Genomic DNA, 21,819 nt, shown 5'->3' on the forward strand with positions numbered 1-21,819 from the left:
AATCTTTCTGGAGCCGTTAATGGTTAGAATTCGAGAGAACCAGCAAGTGAAAGGCATAACAAGGGGAGGGGAGGAGCACAAAACAATGACCTTTTGCGGACATCATGCTGCTAGCTTTGTCGAACCCGCAACTGTCACTCCCAGCGCTCCTGAAGGAACTGGATCACTTTGGATCCATCTCCGGCCTGAAGATCAACAGGCACAAGTCAGAAATCCTGAACCTGACGGCAGACCCACTAATGGTGGACAACCTGGCCCAAACTACCCAACTGTACAAAGCACTGGAGGCATTACATACCTAGGGATTAAACAAATACCCTTAATAGGGCAGCTATACAACGACAACTAACCAAATCTTTTAGCGAATTTGAAAGCAGAGGCACGCAATACTTTAGAGCCGCGGCAAAGCTTACAGTTTTATATGCTTATGACATGTCATTGCACCGTCCAGAAAGCACAGGATTCCTGCTTTTAATGATTCCCAATACAGTATGGTGAGAGGCCAATACATTCAGAAAATGACATGAGTAGTGTGTGGGTTCGTTTTTAGGAATCTAAAAACTTTGGTATGTGATCGTTATTGACATGCATTAGAGGTAATACTTTGATGAATAGTTTACAGATTTGTATGTCCACCTCCTCCTCCCTGAGGCAATTGTCTGACTAACGGCATTTGCGCTCTACATAAAATGCTAAATAAAATAAATAACGTGAATTTCTCTAGGGAGTGCTCCCCCCACTTCCGAATATATTAAAAAGCTGTGCAACTGCGAGTCATAAAAGAATGGGTGGCACAGTCCACCCAACATATCTGGGCGCAACAGGACAGAGTAGTGGCAGGCACCCTCCTCTCCAATCTGCTATGGCGACAAACGCTAGACACCCGAAAACTAAAGTCAGCCAAGTGATAGGAGCGGGAATTGATGCTTGGGACACACCGGTTAAAAGAAGGTCCCTTACGACATACCCATCACCCTTCACCCCAATGTTCGGGCACACTGACTTTCAGCCTGGGATTGAACAGAAAGCATACCTCAGTTGGACACAAGCAGGGCGCACCAAAATATGTGATATGTATAAGGGCCAAGCCATCATGACATTTCAAGAATGTGTACAAGAGGTGGGGATAAAACCCATGGATGAATTTAAATACACACAGCTAAGACATTGGCTATCGTCCCCCGCCACAATAAAGATGCTGCTACTAGACATCTGACCCCATTCGAAGTGTACATGACAACTGACACTGGCTCCCACAAGCTTATCTCCAACTTATACAGACACCTAAACGAGCAAAGAGAAGAAATCCAATGGAAATACATAAAGAGGTGGGAGAAGAAACTGGGAGAGCCAATAACACAGAACCAATGGCAAAGGTTATGCAATAAAATCCCCAAGTTGACACGCTCCATATACAGCTGAGAGACATGTGGCAGAAAGTTATTCTCCAATGACACTACAGCCCGGAGAGACTTCATGCAACGTACCCTGCTACAAGCAACCGATGTTTGCAAGGATGCTCTACAACAGGAGATTGGAACCACATTTGGTGGAGTTGCCCAGCCATTTTACACTTTTGGGAAGAGATAAAAAGCAAGTGGGGAAAATGATACAAGGGGCGGACAGTCTGGAAGATAAGGTATGGTTGGCAGGCATGTGGGACCCGAACCAGAGAACATACACAAAAACTCAGCAAAGGGGTGTGATGACGCTGATCATAGCAGCATGGCTGACAATCAGTCAGCAATGGAATCAAAAGAACCCACCCACAATATTCGACTGGCTCCAAAATGTGTGGAGATTCGTCTCCAGAGTGGATGTAATACAGACTGCAGGGAACCCCGGAAATCTTCCGCTCGGACTGGGGAAACATTCAATCCTATCTTCCAAGTGACTATATGCTTCAATGGTGCCCGCACAATATCAGAATCCTGGACATTTTGTGAACCAACACACACACCACTAAATCAAGAACCTGAGACCACCACCCAAGGGGGGAGTGGAACAGGGAGTTGGGGGTGGGGGGGTTGATGTTGATATTAACATATGTAAAACCAATAAAATGTATATTAAAAAAAAATGAAACCCCCAAAAACCATCCATCTACAGCACTTAAAAAAAAATCACACTCATGACTGAGGCCCATAAAACCAGGACTGAAAGAAATGCTTTGCATGAAATGGCACAGGTTGAGAGCTCTGCATAGTACTTAAGTGCTAAAACTAAACACAAGGAGCATAGAAGAGCAATCAAGACTTAATGGTTTCATTTCATGATCCGACCAATTGCTCTCCTCCGTAGTGCCACAACCCAATAGCACAACAAACAGCTTAACATGTTATCGCTGCTCCATTCCTACATAAAAAATAACTGCTGAGCTGCTTTAGGTTTTTTCAAATTAATTTCACGACTGCAAGGACGTCATTCCTCTAGCCGTTTAAGCACCCAGAAACGCATTGCTCGGGTATACTCAAAACTGAAGTAGTCTACAGCTGAAAGACATTTACAACACCTTCTAAAGGGTGGTGATTGTTAATGAGCTTTTTCAAATATAAAACAGCAGTATAACCATCAAATAAAGTCTACCTCCATGTCAAGAAATCCAGTTGTACCCTGCTGTGGTCTTCCCCCTTCAAACAATGCTGAAGAGGAATTTAAAGTCCAATCCTTAAAAAACTGTTCCTGATCCTCCTTCACAACAGGATTACTACAACCAGGGCCGCTGTCCACGCCAAAGACCTGAAAACATAGCAAACCATCACAAAAATTAACCAGACACCTTCCAAAAACATTGAATATTCATATAGTTACTTCAAGCAGCAACACTACCAAAAACCATTCAAGATTGATACTTCAATCTCTCAAAACAATGTCTCAATCATGGCATCAATTGGATATTGCATTACATCGCTGGTAATTTTATCCAAACTTATTTGCCATTGAGATCAACTTGGAAAAGATCACTTTTGATTCTCTCAAAACTGTAAACCAGGCTTTCGAAATATTTTAGTTCAGCCAGGTAACCATATTAAGAACCCCTGAGATTAATACCGTTCAGACGTTGACATTCATTTAAAAGAAGGAGCTCTCTAGCATTCATGCAAAGGACGAGTTAATTGGACATTCCACTGCACAGATCCCAACCGTCCATAAAATATGTTTTACAGTGGAATGCTGAGCACAAAAAAAGCACTTTCTAACTTATCAAATCATACTATATTTGAACTAAATAGAAAACAAGAATAAGATAAAATAGTGTGTCCATCTACCCATTAACCGAGCATTTTAAAATCATCTCATCGTTGGAAGCTACTCTTTAAAAGCCTAGTTGCAAGCAAAATCGACTTCTAAGACCCAGCCGAACAGCATCAATATTGACTGGCTGTGGCTGAAAGCGGACAAGTAGGAAAATTACACCAATAACAAATTACTAAAATAAATATACAACCTGAAATTTGATGATCATTTTTGCAATTTATTCCAAATATGGATCTCAGATAAAGGATCTGTTAGTAGAGCTGCACACGTGTTAAAAATGGTACTGTAGTCCGCTGCCCCCTAGAAAATGCTGTTAAGGCAAGTCTGTTTTTTTATATCAAGAGAAGGGATCTCTGCGTGTACCGGGCAGGGACCCATCAAACATAAATATTGCTAAAATTCTATGGCAAGACAGGAGGCTCATATTATGCATTCACAATCTTTACTCTGAGCCACAGCAGCAAAGAAGTATAACTTTGTGAAAAAACGAAATTTTGTAACCAAACAACGTTATCTGAACAATGCACAAGGGAAACATCCCAGTCCAACATGGTGGGCAGGCCATGCCCTGGAGGTAGCCAATGGGCTGCGAGCCAGTCCCATATAGGTCCATTACTCTAGCACCACCTCCTCTTTCTTTGCTGCTGTCCCACAGCTAAGTCACACCTCCAGTTTGCTTAGCGTGTACACTGTTACATAGTAGCATTGCTTTCTATCATTGCTTATTATCTATTGTATTCTGGTGACAGCGTTCGTTTGAGAGCGTGTTTCATTGAAACTGTATTTGCAAATTTTTTCTTTCCTCACGCAAGCGTGGCGTTGCTTTATTTGGGCCCGCTTCGCTTCTGGTATCGTTGCGCGCCACCTGAGGGCATCGCGTTCCTAGCAGTGAAGTGTTTTCTGGTTACTTTGTTGCGAACGCTTCAGCGTTCCATTAAGACGCGTGTCCCTGTTGAGGGCCGCAGCGGTTTCGGTTGTTTATTGCGAGCGTCAGCCAGTGTCAGGAAGTGTATCTTCTGACTGGCTGTGCGCCCTTTTCACACGGAGCTCTGGCACACGTTGTAAGCGTGCCGGTTGCTCTATATTAGGTTAGCGGCTCGAGCCTGCTATCCTCCTCGAGAATTTATGTGTGGCTATGTCAGTCATCAGGGACTCCTGGGCGCCCTCTACTAAGTCTGGGTATTCCTCAGCATGGAACCCGCTGGGCTAGCTGGTGTGTGGCTAGGCACCTCAATCCCGTTTCTGCCTCTCCTGTAGAAGTGGTTAATTTTCTAGTGGAGTTGTTTAAGGAAGGGAAAGCCTATAGGACTGTTAATGGGTTTCGCTCAGCTATTTCAGCGGGTCACCTTTTGGTTAAAGGGGAAACGGCGGGTAGGCACTTTTTGGTGCGTAGGGCCCTAAAATCTATTCGTATTAAGGTTCCACCAAAACCGAAGTATTCGGTTCTTTGGGACGTTAATATGGTACTTCAGCTCTTCAAGTCCTGGCCTCCTAATGAAGGTCTGCCCTCGCAACAGTTATTTTCCAAACTAGCTATGTTACTATGCCTGGTGTCTATTAAGAGGGTATCTGATATCAGAGCTCTGGATGTGGATAATAAGATGTTCACCCCTCAAGGGGTTACTTTCTTTATCTCACGAAGGACTAAATGCTTGACTTCGTCAATATCCTATCCAGCTTTTCCTGAAGATTGTAAATTATGTGTGGTCAACTGTTTAAATGTTTTGAGTTTAAAACTGAAGGTTTTAGGCCTCCGAATACCTCTCAGCTGCTGATTTCATACAGGAAACCCCATAAGCCAGTGCCCCCTTCTACTTTGGGCAGATGAATCAAGTGGGTTATGTGGGAGGCGGGAGTTGACACGTCCTCTTTTGGTTCCCATTCAGTCCGAGGCGCTATGGCCTCAAAAGCAGCCTTCCTGGGGGGTAGTTTGGAGCAGATTCTTAAAGCAGATGACTGGTCAAGGAGTCAACTTTCAAAACGTTTTTATCATAAACGTATTGCTCATATTGCTGTGAATGTAATGCCAGGGCTTTGAACTTGCATAATATGAGCCTCCTGTCTTGCCATAGAATACCTAATTCCCCCACACTAGCCTGAGAAGGGGTTTAGGTTCTATAAAAGACAAGGAGGCGAGTATTAATTACTACCACCCACCCTTACTGGTGTTTGGTTGTTGTTTCAGCTTTCGGTTGAGGAGTTTGTCTCAGGAGGAAGCGGAGTACTCTATTACAAGTTGCAGAAGGTTTCAGCTCCCGCAGTTTCCATGGGAATGTGTTCTTCGTTATGCGTGGGGAAGTGGTTCGGTGGAAATGGGAAGAAGATCAGCGACAGAAAGAGGAGGTGGTGCTAGAGGAATGGACCTATATGGGACTGGCTCGCAGCCCATTGGCTACATCCATGGCATGACCTGCCCACCATGTTGGACTGGGATGTTTCCCTTGTGCATTGTTCAGATAACGTTGTTTGGTTACAAAATGTCATACAAAGTTATACTTCTTTGCTGCTGTGGTTCAGAGTAAAGATTGTGAATGCATAATACTTGTCTTTTATAGAATCTAAACCCTCTTCTCACGCTAGTGTGGGGGATTAGGTATTCTGTACGCCCAGAACATTTCTTGCTTGATCCTTCATGTTCAAATACACAGCGCCTCATTGGAAGGTGGGTTGTCACCCTTAATCACAGCCACTAGCCCTTTATAGACATGGCACCTCATTGCTGGGAGGGGTGCGACACTACCTGCCAGCGCCACAGCACAGGCTCCATTGATCAACGCTTCTTGTCAGAAAGGGGAGCGCTTTCTCCTTACTGCTGCAGTCCGGTCATTCCTGGGCGCTTTCCGTGTGAGTGAGGAACACTGCATCAGCTCAGCACTGCCACCTACTGGGATGCTTGACATAATATGCGGCACCCCAGTGTAAAGGCAGTGTGACTGCTTGCTGGGCCTGCCCCCCGACATGTGAGGCCCACATTGAATCCTTGGGACGCTGCCGGCACACGCGGCCAGGGGTGAAAAACTCACCTGCAGCCCCGTCCCTGCAATCAACGCCAGACGCTTCTAGCATGCGTAGCTCAGCATGAATCCTTTCAGGGCCCCCAGCAATGCTGTCGATGTGCCGGGCTGCCCTGGACATATGCGAACGAGAGGTGAAAGGCTTTGTGGACTCTCCCATGAATGCCGCTCCCCTGAAATCACTATCAAAAGACACAGGAGCACTTTAAAAGACCTGTTGCAGCTAAGTGGACCTTTTGACAGACCTGGCCAGGTTGTCCTTCAAGTATGGATTGTGTACATATTTTTAGTGCACTTTACTGTATTTTTTAAAGGACTCTTTAGAGTTTTAAATGCAGCTGCTTAGGCAAAATAGATATTAAGTGTGTAACATCACCACCCCTTTTTTAAAAAAATTGAAAAATGCTGGTGCGTTGGTACTGCTTCAAATTATATATAGATACCATACAATCACTAAAAGACCATAATCCAGCATTTCTGTGCCCACCTTCCATGTGTGGTACATTTAATCTAACAAGTGTTTCTTCATAAAGGTCTGGATGATTTCTACATCTATTGCTTTTTCCTTGCCCCATGCGGACCCTACAGAAGCACACCCACGGTGATCCAGGAACTCAATATCCCGCCTGCTGTGAAAAACTTGAGGGTATTTCACTGCCCCCTTCTTGGGAATTCTTTATTCCAGGGACTAGAGGGAGTGCCTTGGGCAGATATGCAGCATTCCCCCTTCCATATTTTCCATCTAGCCCCTCTTCCTTAGTCAGGAGATATTCACCTACACATTCCGTTTCCCCCATGCCAAATACTGAAACGAAAAAGAAGAAAGCGGAATGAAGATTTCCCATAGGCATAGCAAGATCATGGTTTCCTATGGGAATACACCATATTGTCACACTAATGAGACCAGGCAGGATTAGGCACTCCACCCCAATCACATACACCTGCAACCAATTGACACCACCCAGATGTATAAAAGGAGCGGCACCGTACAGAAAAGGGCGTTGCAGTTGGGAAAACAACAGGGAGGCTGCAAGTCGGAGTCATGCAGGGGATTCCTTTCTTGCTACACAGACACACAGGAGGAAAGGTTGGAGGTGAGGAAGGACGACTTCTGCAAAACTGCAACAGCATGGCAAGCTCAGAAGTGTACATTGTCCCCCAATGAGGCCTTAGAAGGGATGCCTGTTCCACTCCCTGGGAAGGACAGACTTGGGAAGGATTCCTGAGTCTTGAAAGGTGAACCTAGAAGCATAGTAAAACCACAGCCAGTGAGTTATCAACAGGAAAGGAAACAAAAGCCGGGCTGTCTGTTTCAAACTGTTGCAAGAGCAAGTTGAAATTTAAATTACTCACCATAGTGACTAACGTACTCTTAGTCCATAGTCCCCTTTCCTCCATACTACACCGGCGTTCCTTGCGAAGGACGGGAGACGGACCTTTTTCACCAGAAAAATCTTCTTCCCCTCTAAATCTAGAGGCACGTGGAGGAGCAGCCCTGGGAGCAATCGCTGCCCTGACTCCGCCCTCCGGTGCCACAACTCATTCCCCAAAGACGCGTCGACAATAGATTTACCATTGCCTAGTGACACCAGATTATTAGGGGGGAGGATGGTGGGACATATGGAGGAAAGGGGACTATGGAATAAGAGTATGTTAGTCACTACGGTGAGTAACTTATAATTAGTCTTACGTCGCGTCCATTTTCCCCCATACTGCATGGGCCATTACAACTGAATGTAGCCCCAGGGTGGAGAGGAGACCCTCCTTAAGCAAACAGGTTCCAGAGAACCGCCTGTCCGAAAGCTGCATCCGACCTGCTCATGACCGGCCAGGGACATGGCGCTGAAAAGCGATGGCCGTTGCCTTGGCCCTGACCGCGTGGGCATGCATGTTCGCCGGAAGGGGTCTATGCTGGCCCTCGTATGCTTCCTTGATGGCAGAGACCATCCAGCGGGAAATTGAGGCTTTTGAGGCCGGATGGCCTGGCACCTCCAAAAGTGATGAATAGGGTATCTGACTTGCGGAAGCCATTGGTCCTGTTCAGGTAGAATTTCAGGGCACGCCTGAAATCTAGGCAGTGCAGAACTCTGAGGCTTGTTCTTCGGGTCAGCAAAGAATGTGGGAAGGACGATGTCCTCGTTTAAGTGAATGGCTGATGGAACTTTAGGTAGAAATGCCGGATGGGTCCGCAGGACCACCTTATCCTTGTGAAAGGTAGTGTATGGATCTGAAGCGACTAGGGCCTGGACGTCCCTGACCCTACTCGCTGAAGTAAGGCCGACTAGTAGGGCCGTCTTGATGGTGACTAGCCCTATGTCTGCGGACACCAAAGGCTCAAGCGGCTTGTGCGTGAGGGCACCCAAGACTAGGTTCAAATCCCACACGGGGTGTGGCTTCCTGATGGGCGGGTAGAGTCTAGCCAGTCCGGCCAGGTGTCTCCTGACAGTCGGGTTGGAGGAGGAGAAGACCCCTTCCTCCGAATTCCTGTAGGCCCCAATGGTTGAGAGGTATGTGCGGCAGGTGTCCACCAGTAAGCGAGGTGCGCCGAGAATGACAGTATGTCGTCCAACGAACAAGCCAGCGGGTCGATATCCTTGGAGTGGGCCCAGTGGCAGAACTGGGCTCTGGTAGCCCTGCTCCTAGCCCCTTGTATGATTCCCAGATTGGTCTGGGATAGGTTGAGGTGGCTGAGCGTCACCTGCTCAGGAACCACGCTGTGAGAGCCAGCTTCTGAGGGACAGGGTGGACGACCCTGCCCCCCTGTTGTGTCAGAAGATGTGCTGGGCCTGTCGGGAGGTGTATTGGAGGGACCTCCGAGAGGCTGAGCAGCTCCGAGAACCATGGCCTGGCTGGCCACCACAGAGCTATCAGAATGACGTTGAGCTGGTGAGACTCCTTGAAATTGCAAAGAACTCTGTGAATCAGTGGAGTGGGCGGAAAGGCTTAGGCTTACATGCCGTTCCACTGGATCCATAAGGCGACGCCCAGGGAGCCTAGGCCCTGCCCTTGCCAGGAGGCGAACTGGGGGCACTTCTTGAGGTCGTGGTCATTCCGCTGCCACTCATAATTGTCCATTCCCAACCTGCTGAGCCTGTCCGCTTCCAGGTTGGATTCCCCTGGAAGGTGGACTGCCATGAGGAAGATCTCGTTCTCCAAGGCCCATTCCCATATGTTGATCGCCAGTCTGCACAGGGCAGGGGACCTGGTCCCCCCCCTTGCTTGTTTTAGTACATACTGGTCGGGTTGTCTGTCTGGATGAGGACAACCCTTCCCTTGAGACGTGGGTGGAAGGCTCTGAGCGCTAACCAGATAGCGTTCAGTTCCAGCCAATTGATGTGGTAATCTTGTTCCTGACGGGACCACGTGCCATGGACCGAGAGATCCTCCAGGTTGGCTCCACAGCCCTCGAGGGAGGAGTCTGTGGTAATCGTTACCTGCGAGAAGGGGGGCTGGGAGGGCTGGCCCGCCCCAGGTTGCAGTGCTCGGACCACCATGTGAGGTCCGGGTTTAGAGAAGTAGGGATCTTGATTATTTCGGCTTGCGATCCCCCTCGCCTGGTTCCACGACGCTGAGAGGTGGAGCTGAATCCTTCTCATCCTGAGTCTTGTGTGGGGGACGGCCAGCAGTACTGCTGCAAAAAGGCCCAGTAGATGCTGGTACCAACGAGCCGAAGTAGCACCTCGGCTGAGAAAGTGGAACGTGGCCCTCCTGATGGCCGAGATCTTGTCCTCAGAGGGGAAGACCCTCTCGGAGCACGTGTCCAAGATGAGGCCCAGGAAGGTCAAGGACTGTGTGGGTTGCAGCTGTGACTTCTTGAGATTGATCGAAAAGCCCAGGCCGTGTAGCGTGTTCATCAGTGCCTGGGAGGAATGGTGAACTGCTTCCTGAGATGTAGCCCTGACGAGCAAGTCGTCTAAGTAGGGGTCTATATGGAGGACCTGAGCCCGGAGGAGGGCTGCCACCACATTCATGAGTCTGGTAAAGACCCTGGGGGCTGAGTTGAGGCCAAAAGGGAGGACCTTGTACTGAAAATGGCATCCCATGATCCTGAACCGGAGGAAAGACAGATTGGGTTGACAGATCGGACGTGCGGATAGGCGTCCTTCAGATCCAGGGAGCACATCCAGTCTCCCCTGCATGGTGTCTCCGCAATAAAAGTTGACGTCACCATCTTGAACCTCTGGAGAGGTAAGGAGAGGTTGAGGGTGGAAAGGTCCAGTACAACTCTCAGGGTTCTTTTTCTGAATGGCGAAGATCCTTGAGTATAAGCACGAGCCCCGCTCGGAGGCTGGGACTTCCTCTACGGCCTGGCTCAGGACAAGCGACCGAATCTCCGCCAAAAGAGTTGCTGTCCCAACTTGCGGAATAGGGGGAGAGGAGGGAGGAGAGGCAGGAATAGGTAGACGGTACCCCAAGGATACTACTGACAGGATCCAGGGGTCCGAAATTCTGTCGCCAGAAGTGTGTGTGAAGAGCAAGCCTGCCACCCACTGGCGACACGTTGACCCGAGTGGGTCTGTCATTACTTTTTACCCTTGGAGGCAGAGGAGGAGGAGGAGTGGGACTGGAAAAATCCCTTGCCCCCCCCCCCTTTTGATGCTTGCGGCGACTAGGGGTCGGCGAGCGTTCCGGCTGCCTAGACCTCCGTTCCTGGAAGCTGCGGAAGCCTCCAGATGAGCAACCCTTAGCCGAGCATTGCCGGGATTGGGAGTACGCTTTGGGCGTGGCCTTTGTCAGAATGGATAAAGACTTAGCCGTCTGAGAGCTATTCTTTTTCTTGTCCAGCTCTTCGTCTGTGCTGGAGTGGAAGATTTCACTGCCATCGAAGGGAAGATCTAGAATACGTTCCTGGACATCCAGGTTGAACTTGGTTGCCCGGAGCCAGGCCATCCTTCTCATGTCCAGGGCAATACAGATGGCACGTCTAGAGGTATCGATGTGTGCCAGCGTGGATTCCATGATATCCTGCGCCATGTGATTGGCTGTGGGTGGGGAGTTCCGGGAGGAAGTCAGCAATTTCCCGCCATAATCTCTGGTTAGCGGCTGCCAGCATGGCGTCTGCGTTGGCCTGTCGCAGGTGCAAGGAAGCGTTGGAATACAGCTTCTTAACGTATGCCTCCAAGGATTTCTCCTCCTTGCCTAACAACGCCGTCAATTAAGACAACGAGGACGACTGAGGTTTGGAGTACAGTGATGCCGCAGCGATCACCGATGAGTGTGGCCAAGGATGGGAGGAGAGCAAGAGTGTATCCCCCTCCATCTGCCTGTACTTGGCGTCTGGGCGGCGGTTGACTGGCTGGACGGAGTGTGGTTTGAGCCAACCCTTCTTGGCGAGAGAGACTACATCAGTGTGCAGTGGAATTCCCATTCTGGCAGAAGGGCGCCTCATGAGAACCTCAGTGAGGACGCACTCTGCCGGCTGTTAGACCTGGGGCTGTGGGAGGACCAGGTATTCCGCCAGGCCCGCAATACGTTCGTGGAAGGTCCTGGCCGATGATGGTGTGTCAGGATCCTCCTCCTCATCAGTATCCTGAGGGCCTGGGGGATCCTGAGGAGGAGTATCTGGCGCCAGAGGCTGGGGCACGGGGACCACCGCCAAAGAGGTGGAGGCTGGTATGGAACCGCCTATGGAGTAGGCGGAGGAGTTGGAGGCGGCGGCTGCGCCGGGGCCAGAGGCGTTGGCATCTGTGGCGCCGCTAGCATAGCGGGAAGGACTTCCCTGACTGCGTCCTTGATGATAGCCCCAATTTCAGGAGCCTTCATGAGACCGAGTAACCTCTCAAAGATCCGATCCTCGCTGGCCGAGGAGGAGGAGGGCGCTGAGGTAGAGGCAACTGCGGCCGCTGCCGGCCCTGTACATAAGGACGCAAAGGAAAACAGCCTTGCACATAGGAAGGGCAGGCCATAGGCCACATACCTGGTTGATGCCAGTCCCACCTTGATACCAGTTTTTCACCAAAGTCATGCAGAGGCGTTGAACGGGTGTCCTTATCTGGCACGTCTGCCCTTTTGTTGAGTTGCCTACCATGTGGCTGTGACGTGTTGCTCGGCTCGCTTGTGCCAGCCTCTGCCAAGTCTCTTATGTGTGAGGCGCGCAACTTGCCCCACTCCTCGGGCACGTGCCCGGTAGGTGTATCAACCTCGACCTGGGTGTCGTTAGAGCTGCGTGCAGGCACCCCCTCGGACGTACTGCCGGTAACCGGGCGTAGCCCCTCGGCCATGATGGCAGTACAAGGGCGGAGCCCCTCGGTAATAGAGCCTAGCGGCCCCTCAACCCTGGCACTGGGAGGATCCGAGGACCCCTCAGCCCGATAGCTGTGACAGCCTCGGTGCACGAGTTGGTAAAAGGACCTAACCGGTCCCTCCCGCGTAGGAGAGTCGCTGGCTAGGAGTCTCCCTTGCAAGGTGCAGATGAAAATATAGGCCCTACCTCTGGTCTGGAAAGTTTCATGAAACTCTGAGGTCCTCAGAAGGAGACCGCTGAAAGAGATCCCACTACCTGGCTAGTCTGTTCTTCAGCGCTTTCAAGGACAGCGAGCCGCACGCCGAAAAGGTTTGCCAACCGTGGTCTGGGCCAAGGCGACATAGGCAGAGGGAGTGGGGGTCTGAAGTTGGAAAAGGCCCGTTGCAGGATGGGCCCCTGCTGAACCCTGTCGAAGTCGACATGCGCCGGAGAGGAGCTGTGGCGTCTGAGGACCAAGTACCTGTTGAGCAAAGAGACAAAAGAAGATAGAGGAAAAATCAGCGCGTGGAATTACATGGCCGAAGCCAAACCCAGGAGCGCTGGTGAATTCGGCCCGTTCCCGTCGGCACGGAAAAGGGGACTGGGATGCGGCACCAGAGGGTGGAGTCAGGGCAGCGCATGCTACCAGGGCGGCGCCTCCGTGCGCCTCTAGGTTTAGAGGGGAAGAATATTTTTATGGTGAAAAAGGTTCCGTCTCCCGTCCCTCGCGAGGGACGCCCGTGCAGTATGGAGGTAAGGGGACGGGACGTAAGAGTAAGAGACACAACAAATGTACTTGAAGATATATATATCGGGAATGTTTGAAAAAGTGATATTGTGAAACAAAGTAACCAAGTGAAAGATGCCCATTCGAAAGTCTTGGTGAAATGTTTGTTAAACGGTGAACTGTTACAAATGCAAGGCAAAGTTATTTGAAGGAACTACCAATACCAGAAAGCATTGAGGCAAAGTGTAATCTGGTAAGATATCAAGGTGGTCATGCTGAGATCATTTTTAAACTCCTCGCACATTCCAAAGTCTTTGATGGGAAAGCTGTGAATGAAAGCTCCAAGCCCGACTGAGGGAGACCTTGCAAAATTCTATAACTCGAAGTTTGTGTACTGAGAACCGCTGAAAACGTGGTTAAGTTGAACTTTTGAAGGAACTTTGTTTTATTGGTAAAGCCCAAGGCGCCCAGGGAGAGAGAGAGACTTGGTACGAGCAAGAGACTTTTTTTGTGGAGGGCCTTCGCCTGTGTTCTGAGCTGCCTACTCGTGCCACGAAAGCCAGAGTGTGTTTTGCAGCCCGAGTGTGCCCCCTTGTCTCGTGCTAGAAACGTGGGGAAGGAAGTTTGTTTGCTCAGCCATTTTGATATATTATTTCAAACACAGTTTCCCTTTATATATACATTTTCCCATACACACATTTATTGTTAGTAGTATAAGCGCAGGCAATAGGTTTCTTTAGTATAGGCTGTTTTATTTTGACGGACATTACTAGGACTTTTATATTTGATATTTGATGGCCAAGCTTGCGCCCATCTTTAGATATAGGGCCAGGTAGGCGTTTTTCCAACCCTTGTGTAATAAACACCATTGAATTTCATCTCTTGTGTGCATCTTCACTTCTGATACCATGCCTCCGTTACACCAGTCTTCTGCCAAGGGTGAGTAAATTCAGCCCCCGACTAAGGTATCATGGCAGCTCACCTGAAAAATATTGTTTTCCCTTTTATTGAAATAAATCTTCAACACTAAAATTGCAGGAAACAGTAATGAGGTGGATGAGAAATGACTACAAAGAATTCCCATTACGACCTGTAGAAACACAGGTCTTCATCTCGACTCCCAGCAAATACATTATGTGCATGCATACTACTGGTCTAGAAACAAAACTCCCATTTTGGTATGTTTCCAGGTTCTTTTTTTTTAGTTATATACGTCAGTGAGACCTTATCCAGAATGTGCTGCATCCATGCTAGTAAGCAACAATCAAGCCTACAATCAAGCAAACCAATGATCACTAAATGTCTCTCCAACTGATCAGATACTGTAAGTGGGAACTGTGCTATTCCCTGATGTAATCTTTCAAAATTATGCAGACGATGCCAATGTTTAAAATATTTACCCTTTCAAACCATTATAAAGCAATTATTTTCAATCAACTATTTTAAAACCAAATTGGTAATTTAGGAATGGTGCTTCGATCTAATGGTCCTCCTATAGACCCGTTATCCCTTCTCCCCATCTTGCAATCTTATAGTTCCTGTCGATCACTGATTCCTCCCTCACCTGACGGAACCTTCCCCTATGTCCAGAAAGGAGAAGTGAGCAAGTGGCACATTGAAAAATAAACATCTAACTTAGCAGGTCTCTCCCTCCATTCACTTTCCATGATTAACATCAAATAATTATTGCAACAACACATCAAATATCGTAACACTTAATATAGAACAAGCATGCACATTTGGAAATTAGGTCTGTATGAAATTATTGAGGCTCTCATTCAGTTCAATGGCAGGTCGCTAAAAAGGATCCTCATCAACAGAGCAGTCATCACTCATTTAAAATCCACGTCTGAGAATCAGCATCCCAGACACCATGAAACACAGTACACCAGCACAGAGGATTAGAGAATTAAGTGATGTTTCTGTATATAACCTCTAACAACCATCAATGGATATGATGTGTACAATTCAATAACTTATTCAAAAAGTGGCATTTATTGTATAGGTTCTTAAACTGTATAGATTGTATTCAAAAGTTTTCCCTTCTCGCCTGTGCTTCCAAGGCGAGACTCAAATGGATTGATGGGCATAGTTTTATCACATATGCTGCATATGGAACAATCCGCCCATCAGTTTAAGAGGCTTAGAGGATCACCTGCAATTCAGAATAACCTTGAAAATGTTCCCCTATCCAACATAGGCTTTAAATTGACTGTTGTGTTTAGGTTCTGATCAGCCATTGCAAGGAAGCCACATCATTGGCAGCAGTTTGTTAAAGACACAGTAATTCCCTACCTTTGTTTCTCAAGCTCAATCTTTATACTTTATTCTGCATTATTCGGTTTAAGGAAATGTCCCTGTGTTAGTGTGTGCCCTGATGCCTCCGGGCTGTTGCGCATTATAAATAAGTCATAAGGACATATCTAAGACATTTTCATAAAACATTGTGGACAACAAATATTTCATTATACATCAACCGCAAGGATAAAACATTTAAAGCAACTCTAAAATACGTACTAAGTATAAAAATCATAATAGGAAGGTTGTAAGGTACTGATGCCAGTGCAAAACACTGTGGAGCCATTTAATTGTGGGCACATTGAAAGCAGCTACAAAATTAGAACCATGAGCAGGAATGATCAATTAAAGGTTTGCTGGCGATTGGGCCTACTTCCCATGCCACATCCAGGGGGACCAAAATATAAAAACAGGTTTAGAACAAGGGAAAGATAACGCGATTGAAAGCAGCAGGTTAAGCAAAAACTCACGCCTTTACAAGAAAACACATCTTTCATACTATTGGCATTATAGGTCCAGTCCGTTAACAACATTGTTCTTGCTAGCCTTTTCCTTCTTGGCCAAGCTCGTTGCAGGAATTTAGCAACAAAGACGACTATGTTTAGGTCAGTTGTGCATTTGCATACAGAACTGCCAAGTGCGCCTGCCATATGTTCTCAAAACTGAGTAATAAAAGACGGTACATCTGCCTCAGATCTTTATACCCTGGGCAGAATAATAGGAAATGGGTGGTTGACTCGTCCGGCACCCTGCACTCTAGACCAGTAGTATTATGCCAGTTCCTTGTGAAGGTTGCCAGTTTTAGTGTGTCGTTCCGGAATTGAATGAAAAGTGCTCCCGCATAGCGTGGAGTTAGGATACTGCTGTATATTTCGAAGCCGTAGATGGTCTTGGTTATTAAATATTGCTGGTCTGTTTGCAACACTTGGAAGCCTTCTTTCATCGGGCGTCTCTATTTCTCAGCGCTGGCTTTTTTATCAATTCTTTTGCCGCCGCTGTCATTCTCTCCAGTAGCTCCCATAGATGACCCAGATTCAGTTTTGATAGCTCAAGCCGCACCTGCTTGAGCCATGGGAGCGATCGTAAACCCTTGAGGGACATTAAGTGGGCTAAAACTCCTCTGTATTTTTATAGGAAGGAAGAAGGCCATACTCTCACCCAATAAAGCAAAGGTTTTAGTCCTATAAAATCTAATATTGGGAAATGGTCACATTCCATTTGAGGGGTTGTCGAAGGAGCGCAGATAGGCTGCAAAAATAGTTGCTTAAGAAATTGGTTTTCAAAAAATTGTTAAAGCGTGGATGTTTATGTGCCCCCATATCTCAGGACCATATGTGGCTGCGGGGAGGGCTTGCAATCTGTATAAGTGCAGGCTTTAGGTCTCCCCCGCTTTCCCCCCAATGCACTGGATGACGTTTTCTTATCCCACCACTGTGTTTTTCTAGAGTTACAGCTGCTTCAGTTATTTGGTGGGTCCATAAGCAATTTTCAGAGATCCTGGTATCTAGATAGTCATAGATGGGCATCTGTTCCAGAATGGCGCCATCAATTTCAATGGCCAGTTTGGTGCTGTTTGGCAACCTATGTCTAAAAAACATTGGGCCTCATTACGAGTCCGGCGGCAACCAGCCGGTTTTTCCGGCTCGGTTACCGCCGGACTCGTATTAGCATTCCGCCTCCGTGACTCCCGGAATTACCAGGGCATTACGACCGTGGTGTCCCAGGAATTACGGAGGCGGAATTCGGTAAATCCCCATGTTAGGCAGAAACCTGTGCAGTTCCCTTAGGGACCACTGCAAAAAGTTTAAGACCACCGCTGTTAGCAGTAAACCCAATTGGTAGCAGTCTGTACCACCCAAATTTACCTGGTAGCTGTGGCTGAGCAGTCAGACTTCTCTCAAGAAGAGTTAGGCAGTATACAGAGCATACACAATAGGGCAGGTAAACACAATAAAACAAGCAAACACTGACCAGAGCTTTGGTGTAAAAGATGAACAAGTTACTTACCAACTGTAACGTTCTTTCGACTGGATGTTCCCCCCACGCATTCCTCGTCTTGTGATAAATCGTCATCTCCAGCTTCGCTGCTTCGGAAAAAAACATTCTCGGCAGAGGGCGCTGTGTTCGAGGTCGTGGCGTCGATTGTCCCTCGACGTACTCTGCATAGCAGTATCTGCATAGCAGTATCAATTTTTGGAGGTGGGAGTACTAATTTCAGTTTTCGTGGACAGAATGCAGAACTGCCTTTGCAAATAAACCCTTGTTAGAGGAGGCAGTGTCCAAACAATAATGTTTAACAAAAGTATGCATTGTTTTACAGGTTGCAGCTGCACAAATATCTGCTGCCGGGACTCCCCTCTTTAGAGCCGCAGAAGTAGCCATTCCCCTTGTAGAATGGGCACGGAGCTCATCTGGTGGTTCTTTTCCCGCTAATCTGTGGCATTCAACTATGGCTAATATGATCCAGCGGGAAATGGTCTGTTTTGTTACAGATAAGCCTAACTTATGACCAGTATAACCCACAAATAGTTGGTCATCTTGTCTCAATTTAGCCATCCTTGATATGTACAAACTAAGAGCCCTCTTGGGATCTAGTCTGTGTAATCTCTCCTCTTCCTTGCCCAGATGAGGAGGAGGATAAAAAGTTGGTAGTACTTCGATTTGTCACAAACTATTTTTGTGACAAATCGAAGTCCGAGACTACTTTTGGCAAGAACGAAGGTTTAACTTTAAGGACTAACGTATCCTTATGAAAAATAGTATATGGTGGTTTGCATGAGAGCGCCTGAAGTTCGCTAACCCTGCGGGCTGATGATAGGGCCACAAGGAGGACAGTTTTTAGAGTCAAAAGCCTCAATGGACATGAGTGCAGAGGCTTAAACGGTATGCAAGTCAAGAATTTTAATACTAAATTTAAGTCCCAAATTGGTACATGAAAAGGTATTGGAGGGTACACATTAGTAAGCCCCTTTAAGAATTGAATAATTAACAGTATTTTGAAATATGAAACCTCTTCCGAGGAGCGCTTCAAAATGGACAGCGCAACAAGGTATCCTTTGATTGTTCCTATCTGGAGCCCCAGATTGGCTAGATGTAACAGGAAAGAAAGCACCATTGGTGTGCCACACTGAAAAGGGTCCACATCCTTGTCTTTGCACCAGTTACTAAACCTATTCCAGCGACATCGGTACAAAGACTTTGTTGCTGGTCTTCTGGCCGAAAGCAAGATTTCCATTACATCATCCGGAAGATCCCAATCCTTGTATCTCAACCTCTCAGAAACCATGCGTGAAGGTTGAGTGTCTTGACCTCTGGATGGAGAACCCGACCTTCCTCTTGCGAGAGAAGATCCTCTCTTTGCGGAAGACGTATTTGAGGGCAGATGGACATGTCTAGAAGGTCCGGGTACCACGTTCTCCTGGCCCAATCCGGAGCAATTAGGATCATGGTTTTCCTGAACTTTCTCAACCTCCTGATTACTCGAGGAATCACGGGGACTGGGGGAAACGCGTACAGCAGTGGAAACTTCCACTCCACTACGAATGCGTCTCCCAGAGCTCCTCCTTGAGGAAATTCCCTTGAGCAGTACCGATCGCACTTCCGGTTGATCGCGGTGGCAAAGAGATCCACTTGAGGGGTTCCCCGAAGGGCGAAGATCTCCAGAAGGACTTCCTGAGCCAGCTCCCACTCGTGAGAGACCGTGCTCTGCCTGCTCAGAGCGTCTGCCACCGTGTTCTTCTCTCCGGCTAGGTGAATTGCTGACAGAGAGATTCCTTCTCGTATTGCCCAGAACCAGAGCTGCATTGCTTCTCTGCACAGTGGCAGTGACCCTACACCTCCTCTCTTGTTGAGATAGTACATGGCCACTGTATTGTCCGTCATTATCAGGACATTCTTTCCCTGTACAGAGGGCAGAAAGGCCTTCAGAGCTAGTCTGATTGCCCTCAGCTCCAACAGGTTGATATGTAGTTTGGACTCCGATGGAGACCAACGACTGCTGATTGTCAGATCGTTGGTGTGTGCTCCCCACCCCATGAGTGAGGCATCCGTCACTACCATTATCTCCGGCCATGGTTGCCAAAAGGACTCTCCCCTGAGAATGTTGTCGTTGCAAGCCCACCATAGAAGATCCTGAGCAACTGCGCTCGGGACTTGCAGAAGATCCGAAATATTCCCTGAGAACTGGGACCACTGAGTTCTGAGAGCCCATTGAAGGGATCTCATTCTCAACCTGGCCTCTGGTACTAGGAAAATGCAGGATGCCATGAGGCCGAGCAACCTGAGAAAATTGAAGGCCGGTAGATGTTGGGCATTCTGAAACTTTGTAATCATCTGCTGGATGTGGAGAGCTCTCCCTTCGGGAGGCGAGGCTTTTCCCGATGAAGTGTCCAAGACTGCTCCGATAAATTGGAGTTTCTGGGATGGTATCATGTGGGACTTCTTGAAATTGAGGGAGAAGCCCAGTTTGTGGAGGAAGTGGCAGGTGATCGAAAGATGTTCTTGAGCTTGTTCTGGAGAACTTGCTCTGATCAACCAGTCGTCCAGGTAGGGATATATGTGAATACCTCCTCTCCTGAGACTTGCTGCCACAACCGCCAACAGTTTGGTGAAAACCCTGAGGCCGGAGGTCAACCCGAATGGCAGAACTCGAAACTGATAATGAGAATTGCCAATCGCGAACCTCAGGTACTTTCTGTGCTTTGGATGGATTGGCACATGAAAGTAAGCATCCTGAAGGTCCAATGATACCAACCAATCTTGGAGTTGGAGAGCCTGAAGGATCTGAGATAGAGTCACCATCTTGAACTTGTCCTTCCTGAGGTACTTGTTCAAGTTTCTCAAGTCCAAGATGGGTCTCAGTCCTCCGTCCTTTTTTGGGATGAGAAAATATGGGGATTACCAACCCCTGTTCCTCTCCGCTACAGGTACCGGTTCTATGGCACCTTTCTCTAGCAGGGTTAAAATTTCCTGCAACATGAGCGGATCCGGAATTTTGACAGAGTTGACTCCCGGTGGATGATTCTGAGGCCTTATTTGGAAGGGGAGGCAGTAACCTTGGGCTACTGTTTCCAGTGCCCAAGCATCTGAAGTAATGCCCCGCCATTCCTTCAGATGCTGAGAGATCCTGCCTCCCACTGGTGTTTTGTGTAAGAAGGTCTCAGAGGGATTTGGAGGCGGCTGCAGGAGTGGCTGAGGGTACAGATGCTGCTCCTGAGGCTGATTTTGCACCTTTTCCTCGTGCTCCACGAGGGAAGTTTCTTTTGCCCCTTTGAGAAGCCTGTCTTCTTCCTCTACCAAAAGAAGAGTAGTAGCGAAAAGAAGGACCCCTCCAGGAAGATGAGCCTGAATAGGGTTTTAGAGGCTGGCGCAAAGGGGCGCTAAGTGATTTAGCTGCCGCTTTCGAGGTCTGAAGTTTTTCTAGGCTTTCATCAGCCTTTCTGCCAAAGAGCCTCGAGCCATCAAAGGGCATGTTGAGGAGTCTAGATTGCATGTCCGGTGCAAATCCCGACTTCCTCAACCACGCAAATCTGCATAGCACAACGCTTGCAGCCATGGATCTGTTGATGCTATCCGCAGTATCCAGTCCAGACTGGAGACATTCCCCCATTGCCTCCTTCCCGTCTTTGACTATATTCAGGAAGCCTTCCCTTTCCTCGCCTTCCGGAATATGATCAGCCGCCGCCGAAATACAGTCCCACAGGGTATGGGTAAACCTGGCTAGGGTACAGGTGACATTTGCCGACTTGAGTGCCATACTGCCTGACGTGAAAACTTTACGTGCCCAGGCATCACATTTTTTATCCTCTCTATCTGGAGGAATAGTTGGATAAGCAGTTTGTTTTGAAGTAGATGCTGCCTGAATGACTAAACTCTCTGGAGTCGGATGTTTATTCAAATATTCAGGATCCGTTCCAGCTGGTCTATATTTTCTTGGAAAAGTGCTGTCTGCAGCAGCAATAGTTTCTGGTTTCTCCCAGTTTTTATCTACAGTCCTTTGAAGGGCCCTGTGAAAAGGGAGAACAGGATCTTTCTGAGGTCCCTTGACGATTATATCAGTCATGTCATCTTGTTCAAAAATGGGTGAAGTATTACCCCAATCCATATATTCAACTACTCTGGTCATAAGACCCCTGTACCCAGCATCTGCATGTTCTGCAGGATCAGGTTTGGTGAACTCTAATTCTGGGGATGTGTCAACTCCACTGGCAGAATGTAGAGTATCACTCAGGTCTCTCATTCTAGATTCCTGGTCAATGAGTTCTTCAGGAACTTGTCTTGTACCATAAGTAACTCCCAAA

At 47.8% G+C, this 21,819-nt stretch overlaps 1 protein-coding gene across 8 annotated transcripts in view; it reads right to left on the minus strand.

Annotated features, from left to right (window-relative positions):
• The window catches only part of CEP170 (centrosomal protein 170), a 1,733,932-nt gene that overhangs the window by 785,437 nt on the left and 926,676 nt on the right, over positions 1-21,819 (minus strand). For 6 of the 8 annotated variants that reach the window (XM_069607948.1, XM_069607946.1, XM_069607950.1 and 3 more), the window contains exon 10: positions 2,587-2,739. The exons of the other annotated variants lie outside the window; for them this stretch is intronic. In XM_069607948.1, coding sequence (XP_069464049.1) covers positions 2,587-2,739 — 153 coding nt within the window. The remainder of the gene's footprint in view (positions 1-2,586; positions 2,740-21,819) is intronic. 8 annotated transcript variants of the gene reach the window in all.

Source organism: Ambystoma mexicanum, chromosome 4q (assembly GCF_040938575.1).
Source record: "Ambystoma mexicanum isolate Mex_15411 chromosome 4q, UKY_AmexF1_1, whole genome shotgun sequence".
Taxonomy (NCBI): domain Eukaryota; kingdom Metazoa; phylum Chordata; class Amphibia; order Caudata; family Ambystomatidae; genus Ambystoma; species Ambystoma mexicanum.